At 52.4% G+C, this 15,326-nt stretch overlaps 1 protein-coding gene across 1 annotated transcript in view; it reads right to left on the bottom strand.

Annotated features, from left to right (window-relative positions):
- The window catches only part of Eln (elastin), a 49,161-nt gene that overhangs the window by 7,563 nt on the left and 26,272 nt on the right, over positions 1-15,326 (bottom strand). Inside the window, exons 18-32 of the mRNA XM_045143275.1 lie at positions 13,013-13,078; positions 12,870-12,929; positions 11,517-11,663; positions 10,247-10,300; positions 9,681-9,791; positions 9,152-9,178; positions 8,343-8,444; positions 6,576-6,635; positions 6,321-6,428; positions 6,177-6,236; positions 5,070-5,174; positions 3,881-3,919; positions 1,066-1,134; positions 916-975; positions 612-704 (exon numbers count right to left, since the gene is read on the bottom strand). Of these exons, the coding sequence (XP_044999210.1) occupies positions 612-704; positions 916-975; positions 1,066-1,134; positions 3,881-3,919; positions 5,070-5,174; positions 6,177-6,236; positions 6,321-6,428; positions 6,576-6,635; positions 8,343-8,444; positions 9,152-9,178; positions 9,681-9,791; positions 10,247-10,300; positions 11,517-11,663; positions 12,870-12,929; positions 13,013-13,078 (1,161 nt within the window). The remainder of the gene's footprint in view (positions 1-611; positions 705-915; positions 976-1,065; positions 1,135-3,880; positions 3,920-5,069; positions 5,175-6,176; positions 6,237-6,320; positions 6,429-6,575; positions 6,636-8,342; positions 8,445-9,151; positions 9,179-9,680; positions 9,792-10,246; positions 10,301-11,516; positions 11,664-12,869; positions 12,930-13,012; positions 13,079-15,326) is intronic.

Raw genomic sequence — 15,326 nt, 5'->3', positions numbered from 1 at the left:
GCAACCCCCCCCCCAAAAAAAATCAAACAAAAACCTAATTTATTTATTATTTGAAAGACAGCGAGAGAGCAAGAATATAAATGGGTGTGCCAGGGCCTCTGGCCACTGCAAATGAACTCCAGATGCATCCCTCACCTTGCACATCTGGCTTTATGTGGGTACTGGGGAAGTGAACCTAGGCCAATAGGCTTTGCAAGCAAGCATCTTTAATTTTTTTTCTTTATTTGAGAGAGAGAGAGAAAAACGGGTGAGGAGGGGGGAGAGAGAGAGGTAGAATGGGTGCACCTGGGCCCCCAGCTGCTGCAAACAAATTCCAGATGCATGTACCTCCCCTTGTGCATCTGGCTCATGTGGGTCCTGGGGAATCGAACCTGAGTCCTTTGGCTTTGTAGGCAAGTTCCTTAACCACTAAGCAATTTTCCAGCCCCAAGCAAGCATCTTTAATCACTGAGCTTCTACTCATCCTCCAATAGCCTTTTACTGTTTTCCCCCAGTACTGGGGATCGACCCTAGAGTTTTGCACAGGCCAAGCAAGCTCTCTACCATGTCCCTGGCTCCTCTATGGGGGATGTTCTTTCTCTCTCCCACACACCTCACTTACTAACTCTTACCTCCAAAGCCCCCAGCACCAGGGATTCCTGCTCCTGCCCCAAGTCCCCCAGCTCCTAGTCCACCGGGTCCCAGCCCACCGGCTCCGCCCAGGCCTGTGGAGATAGAGAGCCAAACATTAAACGCTAGTCACAACAGTGTAACCAGACCCTATGAGTGGTAATCTCTGAGCTTCCAGGTCCCTTCAAGGGCGCTAGCCACCCAGGGGCCAGAAGTGGGTGGGGCCGCAGGGATTCAGGTACAGGTTAGAGACACTAGGTATAGGCTGACTGGCCAGAGACTCCCCCAGACCCAGCCCTTGCTTACCATACTGGGCGGCTTTGGCGGCAGCTTTGGCAGCGGCTGCGGCTGCAGCAGGGCCGGCTCCTAGGGACACAGAGGGACTCAAGGAGGGACTGTGCAGGGGTCTCCGCTGCTACCCCCCTCCCCCAGCCCATGCTGGGATGGGCAACACACCTGCTACACCGCCTGGAACACCTGCTCCACCGAGACCCCCAGGCCCTCCGAGACCACCACCTGCTGCTCCTGTGAAGAGAGGACAAGCGATCAGCATATACTTTTCTTTCTTTCTTTCTTTCTTTCTTTCTTTCTTTCTTTCTTTCTGTCTTTCTATCTTTCTGTCTTTGTCTCTCTCTCTCTCTCTCTCTCTCTCTCTCTTTCTTTCTTTCTTTCTTTCATTTTGAGGTAGGGTCTCGCTCTAGCTCAGGTTGATCTGGAATTCACTATGTAGTCTCAAGCTGGCCTCAAACTCACAGTGATCCTCCTACCTTGGCCTGTTTTTTTTTCTTTTCTTTTCTTTTTGATACAGGGTCTCATGTAGCTCAGACTGGGTTAAACTCACTATTAAGACCAGGGTAACCTTGAACTCCTGATTCTCCTGCTTCCACTTCATAAGTACTAGAATTGAAGGCATGTTCCAACACACTCAGCTTGTTGATTGATGATTGATTGTTTAATGATGTAATAAATCAGGGTCTCATTAAGTTGCCCAGACAGGTTTTGAATTTGTGGTTCTCTTGACTTAGCCTTCAGAGTGCTGGGATGACAGGTTTGCACCATCATACTTGGCTTCAGTATACCCCAGAGACACAAACCAGGCGGGCATGAAGAGGTGGCCTGAAGGATTCTAGGCAGGAGCTCTACCACTGAGCCACAACCCCAGCCCCTCTCTGGGGGATTCTAGGCAGGAGCTCTACCACTGAGCCACGCCCCCAGCCCCTCTCTGGGGGATTCTAGGCAGGAGCTCTACCACTGAGCCACGCCCCCAGCCCCTCACTGGGGGATTCTAGGCAGGAGCTCTACCACTGAGCCACGCCCCCAGCCCCTCACTGGGGGATTCTAGGCAGGAGCTCTACCACTGAGCCACGCCCCAGCCCCTCAGTTATGGCTTCTAGACAGGCTCTTAACCACTGAGCTACATTCTCAGCTGTTCTCTTGGTTTCCTGAGATAGAGTCTCTGTGTAGCCCAGGCTAGCCTTAAACTCAAGATCCTCCTGCCTCAGCCTCTCAAATGCTGGTTTACAGATGTATGCTACTATGTGTGGCTATTGCCCTAGTTTTCAGATGAGAAAGTTAAGGCAGAGTATAGCTTAAGCAGGCAATGGCCCAGTGTCTATTCCTAGGGAGTCCTCGGCTACTCTGAGACACGACATCACTGTGTTACCCTGGCAATGTCTGTTAACTCGGGCTATAAGCAGTCAGAAAGGAACTGGAGAGGAGGCTGTGGGTGACCAGGAGTTGTGGGGAGGGGGTGGAACTGGGGAAGCTGGGATTTTCCGAGATGGAAACTGGCCCCAAGTAGATAGAATGGAGCCAGTTGGCACATCCCTGGCAGAGGCCCCCTGCCTGGCTTTTTAGGAGGCCAGGAATGTGGGGGCCACAGACAGCATGGGTCTGGCCAGGCGGAGCTGCCAGAGTGCCAAGTGGCAAGGCAGGCGGGTCTGCCACGTCCTCGAGGCTGGCTGGTGGCCCAAGCAGTCACGCTGACAGGAAGGGAGGGAGGGGACCTGGGGATGCCTGGATAAGAAATACTGGACTCCTGGCTCAGCCAAAGGGCTACGAGGAGGCAGACGCTCCCAGCCTCTTCTTTGCACCAGGGCCCACGAAGAAACCTGTTAGTGAGAGGAGATCTTAATTGTCCCCCAAGGGGAGGCATTGAAAATACTATAATTTGGGAGGGGTGTTGAGATAGACAAGCTAGCCTCAGAGTCTCTCCGTAGCTGTATATGACTTTGAGCTCGTGATTTCTCTCCTCTCCCTTCCAGGTGCTGGGATTACATGCAGGTGCCACCACACCTAGCTTTACAGGTGGCTTTGATTGTCACAGGGGTTTGAAGTATCACAGGCATTTAGTGGGCAGGTCATTCATGTGTCTTAAAAATGGCCCTTTTAAACCGAGTGTGGTGGCGCACGCCTGTCATCCCAGTATGCGGGAGGCAGAGGTAGGTAGATTGCTGTGAGTTCAAGGCCACCCTGACATAGTGAATTCCAAGTCAGCCTGGACTAGAGGAAGACTCTCCCTTGAATAATAATAATAAAAAAAAGATCTTTTATGGGATGGAGAGGTTGCTCAGTGGTTAAGGTGATTGCCTGTCAAGCCTAATGACCTGAGTTCAGTTCTGCAGTACCCACTTAAAACCAGATGCACAAAGTGGCACATAAACTGGAGTTAGTTTGTAGTGGCTGGAGGCCCTAGTGTGCCCATTCTCTCTCTCTCTGCTGGGTGTGGTGGCAGGGGTAGGAGGATCGCTGTGAGTTTGAGGCCACCCTGCGACGACAGAGTGAATTCCAGGTCAGCCTGGCCTAGACCGAGACCCTCCCTCAAAAACAAAAACAAAAATATGGCCTTTTCTTTTAATTACTTTCGTGTGTGCGCATGCGTGCGTGTGCATGCGTATATGTGCACACGCATGCAGAGGTTAGAGAACAACCTCCGGTATTGTCCTCAGAAACACTGTCCACTTCTTTCTGAAGCGGTCTCTCATTGGCCAGGAGCTCAACAATGAAGCCAGACTGGCTGGCCGATGAGCTCCCGGGATCCTCCTGTCTCTGCCTCCTCAGTGCTGGAATTGCAGGCACAAGCCATGATGCGATTTCTGGGGATTTGAAATGAGGTCCTCACGATCCTAGGGCAAGCACTCTACCTCCTTAGCCATTTCCGCAGCCCAAGAAATGGCCTCATTCTACACTGCGAATCTGTAGTCATAGGCTGTCATGATGCTGTCAAGGCTGGAGGGGTAACAGAAGCCCGTGGTGTGGGGGCTGCACTCACCGTATTTAGCTGCTTTGGATGCAGCCAGGGCTCCAGGTACTGTGGGAAAAAGAGAGAGAGAGAGAGAGAGAGAGAGAGAGGTGTCAGTGGCTAAGCTCTGTGTCTGTGGTGTGCTGTTTCGTCCTGGGAGCCCACTATGACTGCCTCTACCTCTATCCTTTTCTTCCTTCTTCTTGCCCTTCCTCCCTTTCTTTCGCCCGTGAATGTGACGTGTGGATTGTACATGTGTATGTGCCCCATGCGCTTGCAGGCCACAGAGTGTGTCACCCGAGGTGGCTCATTGTGTGTTCTGCGCCAGCACTCCTGAGACAGAGTATGTACATATATATATATATACTTAATTTAAGAACGAGCAAGAGAGAACGCACCAGGGCCTCTAGCCGCTGCAAATAAACTCCAGACTCATGTGGCCCCTTGTGCATGACTAGTGTAGGTCCTGGAGAATTGAACCTGGGTCCTTTGGCTTTGCAGGCAAGTGCCTTGACCACTAAGCCATCTCTCCAGCCCCAGAATGAAAAAAAAAAAAAAATATATATATATAAATATATATATTTGGTTTTTCGAGGTAAGGTCTCACTCTTGCTCAGGCTGACTATGTAATCTCAGGGTGGCCTCGAACTCATGGTGATCCTGTTACCTCTGCCTCCCTGGGATTAAAGGCATGCACCACCACGCCCGGCTTCCCAAAATATCTTAATTATCCCAGAGCTTGAGTTTTTTTTTTTTTTTTTATTTTCATAAACTCGGGAGATTCTCAGGTCTCTGCTCCTCAATGAGATGGGGGTTACAGATGTGTGCGGCCGTGCCCAGCTGTTTATACGGACCCTGGACACTGAAGACCTCCTCAGGCCTCAGGAAATGCTCTTAACGGCTGAGACATCTGTCCAGCCCCACTTTCCTTGCTTTTCTGGCATGTGTGTACAGTGTGGTATGTGGTACGCATATGTACATTGTATGCATGTGTTCTGTGCAGATGTGGGAGCCCCGTGTGTCCATTTGCAGAGGTCACAGAGGAGCATCAGGTGTCCTCCTCTACGCTCCCCCCCCCCCCCCACCGCCGAGCTTTCCTTGAGATGGAAGCTCTCCCTCAGCCTGGAGCTGCTGTTCTTTCAATCAGTCAGGTTGGCCAGAAAACCTCAATAATACTCTGGTCCCCAGCTTTCTACCCAGTCCCTAGAAGACTCCTCACCTGCTCCTGCCCCAAACCCAGGGACACCAGCACCAGCTCCAAACCCAGGGACACCAGCACCAGCTCCAAATCCAGGGACACCGGCCCCAAGTCCAGCAGCAGCCCCTATAGAGAGGGAGGGAGTGGGTGGCAGGGCCTGCACCTCTACGGGGCCGGAGCCACCTGTTCCAGTGACTGAGCCAGGCTCTACGGGAAGGAGCCCCAACAGAAGCAGCAGCCTTCTCCCCAGCTTTGCATCATCTACAGACTCATTTGGACATCCCATTGTCCATGCGGCATCAGAAATGTCTTCTTCAGACTCTCACAGCCCTCCAAAGCCTCCCCTCCCCAGCATGAAATCCAAGGCATAACACATGGTCCCTAGACCCCCACGGGGGGGGGGGGAAGGGGGGAGAGGATTCTAGGCAGGAGCTCTACCACTGAGCCACGCCCCCAGCCCCTCACTGGGGGATCCTAGGCAGGAGCTCTACCACTGAGCCACGCCCCCAGCCCCTCACTGGGGGATTCTAGGCAGGAGCTCTACCACGGAGCCACTCCCCAGCCCCTCACTGGAGGATTCTAGCCAGGAGCTATGCCACTGAACCATGCCCCCAGCCCCTCACTGGGGGATTCTAGGCAGGAGCTCTACTATTGAACTAAACCCTCAGCTCTTGCTTTCTAAATTTTTAAACTTTCCTTTTTTTTTTTTTTGAGATAGAGTCTCACTATAGCCCAGGCTGACCTGGAATTCACTATGAAGTCTCTGGGTGACCTCGAACTCTCAGCAATCCTCCTACCTCTGCCTCCCAAGTGCTGGGATTAAAGGAGTGCACCACCATGCAGAGTTCCGCTATGTAGCTCAAGCAGGCCCTGAACTCTCCATCCTCCTGCCTTAGCATTCTGAGAGCTAGGATTACAGGCAGGCACCATCACGCCCAGCTTCCTAAGGACATTCTTCCTGAAGTAGATGCCATGGACACCTACACGGGACCCATGAGCTTAGAGAACCCCAGAGGTCACTCAGCTATCGCAGGACTCAGAATCTGAACCTAAGGACGCTGCAGGCTGGGTGAGGGAGGCTGGGTTTGCTGGGCCCCTGTCGGGGCTGGGTCGTGTTAAGGCACTCACGGTATTGGGCTTTGGCAGCTAACTCAGCTGCGGATTTGCCTGCAGCTGGGGCCCCTGCTCCTGTGGGGAGAGGAAGAGAGATTAGAATGGTACCCACAGAGGCTTCAGGGAACCCCGGGGCCCACCCATTCACGCTGTACTCACCTGCAATACCACCGGGGACAAGGCCAGCACCAGGACCAACACCGATCCCAGGAACCACACCGCCTGGTCCGACTCCTCCGGGAACCCCACCAACACCAGGGCCTAATCCTGGGGAAACAGGGATCGCTAGTCCATAACCAAGAAAGAAAAGCCCGTACCCACATAGAATGTGACAAACACTCAGGAGATCACCCCCCCCCCACACACACGGGGGGGGGTCTAGGGCAAAGGTCAGGGGCAGGCAGGGTCACCTACCATACTGGGCAGCTTTAGCGGCTGCCTTGGCAACGGCAGCAGCTGCTGGAGTCCCTGCTCCTATATGGAGGAAGAAAGGAGATAAGGGGCAGCCCCCCAGCATCCCACTTCATGCCCACACGTCCCTCCCAGAATCCCCTGCAGGAGTTTCTCTCCGTGTGCCATTGTCTCATGCTAGGAACCAGAAAGAGCCGAGGTGGGCGGTGTGAGTTGTCAGCCTGGGGCCGAGGACGTCTGGGCACCTAGGCATGTCCATAACTTGCTCGGGCCTTCACAGCACACCCGAGGGACAGCTCTGAGCCTTTGGGATTGCAGGTGCCAAGAGGGGGTCCCTGGAGGGGGTGCGGGACCGACAATCCTCTGGAAAACCTGGCTTTAAGATTTGTGAAGCTTTTTGCTTCGGATGTTGTTAAGAAAATTCTTTTAGTATCTATATTCAAAGTTTCTCTCTCTCTCCCCCTTTCCCTCTCTTTCCTCTTTCCTGAAACAGGGTCTCAAACTCAATTCGTGGTGCAGGATGGCCTTGAACTGCTCCTCCTGCCTTCACCTCTCGAGTGCTGGCACTGAGGTGTGCACCACCACATCCTGCTGCCTTTCTTCTTTTAAAAATATTTTATTTAGTTGAGAGAGAGAGAGACAGAGAGAGAGGGAGGGAGAGCAAGAGAGAGAGAGAGACAGAGAGAGAGAGAGAGAGAGAGAGAGAAAGAGAGAGCACACTTGCACACATCAGGGCCTCCCACCACTGTAAACCAACTCCAGATGTTTGTGCCACCTTGTGCATCTGGTTTATGTGGGTACTGGGGAATCAAACCTGGGTCCTTGGGCTTCACAAGCAAGCACCTTAAACACCAATACATCTCTCCAGTCCTCTTTTCTTCTTTTGGGATAGTGTCTTGCAATGTAGCATTACACTCAGATTTTCCCTACCCTCTCCTCCCCCTGTCTCATCTCTCTTTTCTTTTCCTTCCCTTCCTTTCTCTTCTCCTCTCCTCTCACTCCCTCTCTTTCAGTACTGGGGAGGGAACTGAGGCCTTTTTAAATGCTCTGCCATGAGCCATCTCTCTAGCCTATAGATTATTTAAAAATATTTTATTTATTTATTTGAGGGAGAGAGAGATAGAGATAGAGAGATGGATAGATAGAGAGAGAGAGAAAGGGCATGCTAGGGTCTCTAGCCACCACAAAGGACAGACACATGCACCACCTTGTGCATCTGGCTTTACACAGATACTGGGGAATCAAACCTGGGTCCTTTGGCTTTGCAGGCAAGTGCCTTAACCACTAAACCATCTTCCCAGCCCATAGCTCATTTCTTAAGGAACCCCAGAAAGGCAATTTTTCTCCCAGAAAGAAGAAATAAAGCAAGAAAGGGAGAAATCTTCTGACAGTAAAACCAACCACAGAAAGGTGTCTTTGAATGACAGGTTCATTTTCTTGCTGCCCTTTGACCGTTGATTGGTGGAAGAGAAAGAACCCAAGGGTGCCTAGAGCGATAGGTCCCCTGCTAATAAGGAATTAGAAAGGGGTGTATAAGTGAGGCCACCCAACTCTGGTATAGGGTCTCTGCCTGGAGCCAAACAAATGTCCTTAGGAGGGGAAGAGACTTGCCAGGGATTAGCAGCCAGGTCCCTAGGAAAGACCCCACCCTCTGAGTGCACTGGGGAGACTGTGCTCCGCCCGGCTCTGGGATAAGTTCTCCCATCTGTAAAATGATGCACCTGATCCCGCCAGTTCCACGGCCCCTTTATGAGACAAACCACAGCTCACCTGGCACTCCTCCAATACCTGGCACACCGGGTACTGCCCCTGGCACTGCCCCTGGTACTGCACCTGGCACCAGTCCTCCCAGAGCCCCAGCTCCAGCTGCACCTGCAGGACAGAGGGACATCGGATGTCTTCCCATCCATCCATCCATCTCTCCACTGAATGGAACCATAGACGGATGGGTAAGTGGAACGGGAGGCAGGGAGCTGCAGCATTATTTTAGGGTGGGGGGTGGTAAACAGGGTACCAAACATCCTAACAGCAACTGCAAAGGGGAGAGGAAGGGTTGAGTGTGGTTTACAAAGCAGATGGTGGGTGTGGCTTTGCCTCTTTGTCCTAGAGCCCTGGTTGAGAGGTTGATCTCTCCTCACTTGAAGCCTGCGCCCCTCAGGAGAGTGAGCAAGACATGGGGACCGTGGTAGTTTGAATAGATGGCCCCCAATGTATGCAGTATTTTATTAGTTTGTAGTTTACATCTGCAGCCACCTGGCTGGAGGCAGGTGTCACTGGGCAGATCTTAAGGTGTGGTGGTGGGTTTGAAATTCCAATCTAAAGATATGCGAAGTGTGCCTGGTTCCATCTGGAGTTCCTGAAGTGTGCTGTGTGGTTGTGGTTATGGCTTTTGGCTTGTGGCTTCTCTCTCTCTCTCTCAGTCTCTCTCTTTCTGCTTGGTCCTCCTTTTGCCATTATGGAACTTCCCCTGGATCTGTAAGCTGAATATCCCTTCCTCCAAAACCGTGCCTGGTCTGCAAGTTCATCTCAGCGAACCCGAAGCTGTCTGCTACGGGGACTGGCAGGACAAGGTCACTTACCGTACTTGGCAGCTTTGGCGGCAGCAGCTGCAAGGAGAAAAGAAGGGAAGAGTGAGTGAGCGAGTAAAGGGAGGAATAAAAAGGAGGAAGGAGAGATGAATACAGAGGTAGGTGGGATGGCAGGTGAACTTGAGGTAGGGGGCCTAGGTAAGTGGGTGGAAAGATGAAAGAATGGACAAATGCTGCGTGGATATGCGGATGGATAGGTGGGTGGATGATGAGTGAATGCTAATGGATGAATGGATGGGTGGGTGGATGGATGAGTGTGTGGATGTGTACATGGATAAGATGATGGATGGACAAGTGGATGAATGGGTGGATGGATGGATATACAGATGGGTGGGTAGATGGTCTCCTGTCTGGACCTCCTCTGGGCAGGTTCACGGCTCTATCTCAACCCTGAAGGACCAAAGATCTGCACCCCCTTACCCTATTCCCCAGCACATTTCCACTCCCTGACCACCTGCACAGCCTGGCAGAAGAGAAGCCCCACTCCACCCCCAAGCTTCCAGATGAAACTAAGGCTCACGAGAAAGGCCAGCTCCAGGGACACCTCCGACTCCTGCTCCAGCACCGTAGCCAGGAAAGCCCCCAGCACCAGCTCCGTAGGTGGGTATGCCTCCAACCCCACCTCTGGCTCCTGTGCAGAGGGGAGAATCCAAAGGGCAGAGGCTCTAGTGAGGGAGACTGGAAGGTCTCTGGGGGATGCTCGCTGGCTGGGGGAAAGGGGAGCTTCACTCTGCCCTGATTCTGCTCTTCTGTGGGCATTTGGGGAAAGGGTCTCTTTTTTGGGGAGACTGTGGGCGGGCTTATTCTCAGCCAAGACAAGACCTTGGCCAGAGCAGGAAGGGGCAAGGGCACTTTTGAAATTGGGGATGCCCTGCTGGGGGGAATCCCATCCCTCAGCCTAATGGTTTCGTGGTGTGAGACATTTGGGAGACACACTCTATCCTGGGGTGCAACTAGGTCCAAGTCATAGTTGCGCCAGTGTCTGGTGCTCTGACCCTGGGCACGTTGGGTTCCTTCTCTGAGCAAGTACAAGGAAGCCTCTTAGCTCTGGCAAATGAGACCAGTACAGGAGGGCAGGACACGTACCGTATTTGGCAGCTTTTGCGGCAGCCTTAGCAGCAGCAGCTGGTGACACAGCCCCTGGAGAAATCAAAAGGGACACGAAGGCTCAGGAGAGAATGGAGGATAGATGGTCAATGCATAGCCCTCTGTCCACCCATCTCTCTGTTGGTCCATCTTTTTAAAAAATATTTTATTATCTATCTATTTATTTATGAGAGAGAGAGGGAGAGAGAGAGAGAGGGAGGGAGGGAAGGAGGGAGGGTGGGAGGCAGACACAGAGAGAGAATGGGCATGCCAGGGCCTCCAGTCACTCTAAATGAACTCCAGATGCATGAGCCATCTTGTGCATTTGGCTTATATGGGTCCTGGGTCCTTAGGCTTTATAGGCAAGCGCCTTAACCACTAAGCCATGTCTCCAGCCCCCATCCTTTTTTTTTTCATTGTAGGGTCTCACTGTAGCCCAAGCTGGCCTGGAATTCACTATGAAGTCTCAGGGTGGCTTTGAACTCACAACTATCCTCCTACCTTTGTCTCCTGAGTGCTAATGGTTTGCACCACCATGCCCAGATTTTTTCTCTTATTCTCTCTTTCTCTTCCTCCCTTTCTGTCTCCCTTCCTCCTTCCCTCTTCTATCTATCTATCTATCTATCTATCTATCTATCTATCTATCTATCAATCAATCATCAACCTACCTACCTATTGATCACCTATTCTCTCCTTCATTCAAAACTTTACTTGTAGCTGGGTGTGGTGACGCACGCCTTTAATCCCAGCACTTGGGAGGCAGAGGTAGGAGGGCCGCAGTGAGTTCAAAGCCGGCTTTAGACTACATAGTGAATTCCAGGTCAGCCTGGACTAGAGTGAGACTCTACCTTGAAAAACCAAAAAAAAAAAAAAAAAAAAAAAATGTACTTGTTAACCAACATGGCGATTTACCTGACCACCCAGTTGTCCGTCTACCACCCACCCATCTATCTACCATTTGCTGAGCATCTACTCGCTGTAAAGGCTTGGAACATACAGATGAAAAGAAATGGTTCCTGCATCCAAGGGCACGATGTCAGCCAGGTGGGAATCTGGAGATGATGAAGTTGGTGGTAGCTTACTTGGAGGTTGTGATGGCCCAAAAGGTGGGGGTGAGCCATGTCCGGGGGTCCAGATAGATGTGTGAGGGGTTAGGGAGCACAGAGAGCCTTGGCAATTCCCACATGCACTCACTTTCTCTGCCTCCCTCACACACATGAAGAAAGAGAGAGAGAGAGAAGAAGAAAGCAAGCAAGCAAGCTCAGCTCACCTGGTCCACCCACAATGCCTGGGCCTCCAACACCTGGGCCTCCAACACCTGGTATCCCAACACCAACACCTGGGACCCCAACACCTGGAATGCCAACACCTGGGACCCTAACTCCTGGTCCACCAGGCACTAAGCCTCCAGCAGCTCCTGTGGAGGAAAAGGGATTGCCCTGCCTGAGACCTGGGGAGCCCTCTGTAGGCCTCCCAGGGCAAGCGTGCAGGGCAGCTCTGGGGTGCAAGATCACCCACATGTGGCTTGCCACAGCCTCTGCGTGGACCTAACTCATCAGGGAGCTGGGGCAGCTTCGAGCTGCTCCAAAGAGATCTTTAGTTTGGATCTGTGGCTGAGGAGAACATGACCAACTTTCTATATCAAAATAATTCCTAAGCCAGGCCTGGTGGCGTGCGCCTTTAATCCCAGCACTCGGGAGGCAGAGGTAGGAGGATCGCCGTGAGTTTGAGGCCACCCTGAGACTACAGAGTGAATTCCAGGTCAGCCTGAGCTAGAGTGAGACCCTACCTCAGAAAAAAAAAAAAAAAAAATTCAGTTCTTGCAGTGAGCATCCAGGTTGTAGGTTTTTTTTTTTTTTTAATATATTTATTTTATTTTATTTCCAAGGAGAGAGAAAGAGAGAATATGGGTGCCCCAGGAGTCTCTAGCTGCTGCAAACGAACTCCAGTAGATGCACGTGCCTCTATGTGCATCTGGCTTTATGTGGGTACTGGGGAATCGAACCTAGGTAGTTAGGCTTTGCAGACAAATGCTTTAACTGCTGAACCATCTCTCCAGACCTGAATTTGTTTTTTTTTTTGTCTCACTCTAGTCCAGGCTAACCTGGAATTCACTAAGGAGTCTCAGGGTGGCCTTGAACTCACAATGATCCACCTACCTCTGCTGGGATTGAAGGCGTGCTCCACCATACCCAGCCCTTGTTAATTATTTCTTGTTTCATTTTGCAGCGATGGGAGTGGACTCCAGGGTCTTGCGGGCGCTAGTGCTCTACGGTGAGCCACACCCCCAGCCCCTCACTGGGGGATTCTAGGCAGGAGCTCTACCACTGAGCCACACCCCAGCCCCTCACTGGGGGATTCTAGGCAGGAGCTCTACCCCTGAGCCACACCCCCGGCCCCTCACTGGGGGATTCTAGGCAGGAGCTCTACCCCTGAGCCACGCCCCCAGCCCCTCACTGGGGGATTCTAGGCAGGATCTACCACTGAGCCACGCCCAGCACCTCCCTTGGGCTTCTACTCTACTGTGGGGGGGCAGACCGAGGCCTCCCTTGGGGGTGGGGCTCTCCTGTAAGCGTCCAGCGCCCATACGGAGCCCCAGACAGTCGCTCTGGGAGCCACTCACCATACTTGGCGGCCTTGGCAGCGGCCTTGGCTGCAGCAGCTGCTGCGGGTGTCCCCGCCCCTGGAAAGACAGGCGCAGAGGGTGAGGTGCTCTTGCTGAGCCCTCTCAAGGACACCTCCACTCTCAGCTGGAACCGGCCTTACCTGCGATGCCTCCGATCCCGGGAATGCCGCCCCCTCCGACACCAGGGAGGACTCCAGCTCCACCACCTGTTGGGACAGGGAAGGTAACATGTATATGGGGATGCTGGCACTCCGTGTGTGTGTGTGTGTGTGTGTGTGTGTGTGTGCGCGCCAGAGGTCAAGTATCTTCCTTGATGGCTCTCAACCTTATCTTTGGAGACATGGTCTCTCACTGAACCTGGAGTTCACAGCTTCATTCAGCTAGATTAGCTAGCTATCAGGTCCTGGGGAATCCTTCTGTCTCTGCCTGTACTTCACTAGGATTACATGCCTGTTTTGTTTTTTTTTTCCCCTGATGTGAGTACTGGAGATTTGAACTCAGGTCCTTGTGCAAGAGTTTTACTGACTCAACCATCTCCCCAGTCCCTGTTGCTAGTTTTTTTTTTTTTTTCCTGTTGTTTTCTTTTGTTTTGTCTATGTTTTTGGAGGTAGGGTCTCAGTCTAGTCCAGGCTGACCTGGAATTCACTCTGTAGTCTCAGGGTGGCCTTGAACTCACAGCGATCCTCCTACCTCTGCCTCATGAGTGCTGGGATTAAAGGCATGTGCCACTATGCCCAGCTTTTTTTTTCTTTTTCTTTCAATTAGAGAGAGAGAGAGAGAGAGAGAGAGAGAGAATTGGCACGCCAGGGCCTTTAACTACTGCAAATGAACTCTAGATGTATGAGCCACCTGTGTGTCTGGCTTACACAGGACCTGAAGAATCGAACCTGGGTCCTTAGGCTTCGCAGGCAAGTACCTTAACCGCTAAATCATCTCTCCAGCTTTTTTTTTTTGTGGGGGGGGGCAGGGTTTCACTATCTAGCCCAGGATGTCCTTAAACTCTCAGTATTCTTGCCTCAGCCTCCCGAGTGCTGGGATTACAGGCACACACCACCATGCCCTTCTGTATGATGGTAGTTTACCGAGCTTCCTCTTGTGGAGGAACCAGGCCCCCCGGCACCTCTGGCTGCACTTATCTGGGAAGCGCCCCACCCGAGCGTTCCTGGATTTGCCCCCAAAGGGTCCATTTCAACACGCTCATTAAGGGAGTTGGATGTCTTCGCACAAATCCCACTCTAATCATGGCCACATACTGAGAAACCACAAGCTGCTGTTCTCCAGGCCAGAGGGGCCCCCGAAGGAATGTTGAAGGCTTCCTCTCCCTGTGTTCCGAAGACTAGGCCAAGTTCGTAATCCAAGTGCCTGGCAGCCGGGCTCTGACAGCCCCTCACTGCCTGCCTGCACTCCAGCTCCGGCATTCCAGCCACCCCCACCACTCTCGGAGTGCCAGGGGGCCTCCTTGCCTGGGGGCCTCCACCCGGCAGTCCTAGCTCCTCCTGCCCTTCTGTCCCCTGCTCTGATGGGGTCTTCGGTCTCCTCCTCCCTGGAAATAGGAAGGCTTCCCTAAACTGGGGCAGAGGAGGGCCCTTCAGCCGCCAAAGTAAGACTCAGAGCTATAGGGTTTCCCGGGGCACAGGATAGAAGCCTACTCTAGCTGCTCGCGAGCGATGGTAGGCTTGATAAATGATTTTACACATTGTTTGGTTTTTCGGGGTAGGCTTTCACTTTAGCCCAGGCTGACCTGGAATTCACTGCATAGTCTTAGGATGTCCTTGAACTCATGGCGATCCTCCTACCTCTGCCTCACAAGGGCTGGGATTAAAGGCACGAGCCACCACGCTGGGCAGTATTATGTGTATGTTTAAGACAGGGTCTCATGTAGCCTAGGCTGGCCTCAAACTTGCTATTTTCTAAGATTGGCCTTCAACTCTTTTTTTTTTTTTAAATTTTAATTTATTTATTTGACAGCGCCAGACACAGAGAGAAAGACAGATAGAGGGAGAGAGAGAGAGAATGGGCGTGCCAGGGCTTCCAGCCTCTGCAAACGAACTCCAGACACGTGCGCCCCCTTGTGCATCTGGCTAACGTGGGACCTGGGGAACCGAGCCTCGAACCGGGGTCCTTAGGCTTCACAGGCAAGCGCTTAACCGCTAAGCTGTCTCTCCAGCCCTGGCCTTCAACTCTTGAGCAGCCTCCCAAGTGCTAAAATTACCAGCAGTTACTACCACACTGGGCTTCCTTCCTACTTTAACCACAGAGCAAGCTCCACCCGTATCTTTTTTTTTTTTTTTTTTGAGGTAGGGTCTCACTCTGGCCCAGGCTGACTTGGAATGCACTATGTAGTCTCAGGGTGGCTTCGAACTCATGGTGATCCTCCTACCTCTGCCTCCCAAGTGCTGGGATTAAAGGCCTGCACCACCACGCCCAGCTTTCTACCTGTGTTTTAAGGCTGGA

Source organism: Jaculus jaculus, chromosome 2 (genome assembly GCF_020740685.1).
Source record: "Jaculus jaculus isolate mJacJac1 chromosome 2, mJacJac1.mat.Y.cur, whole genome shotgun sequence".
In the NCBI taxonomy this organism is placed as follows: domain Eukaryota; kingdom Metazoa; phylum Chordata; class Mammalia; order Rodentia; family Dipodidae; genus Jaculus; species Jaculus jaculus.
The sequence above is the reverse complement of the archived record's forward strand: the minus strand, read 5'-3'. Positions and strand labels throughout refer to the sequence as shown.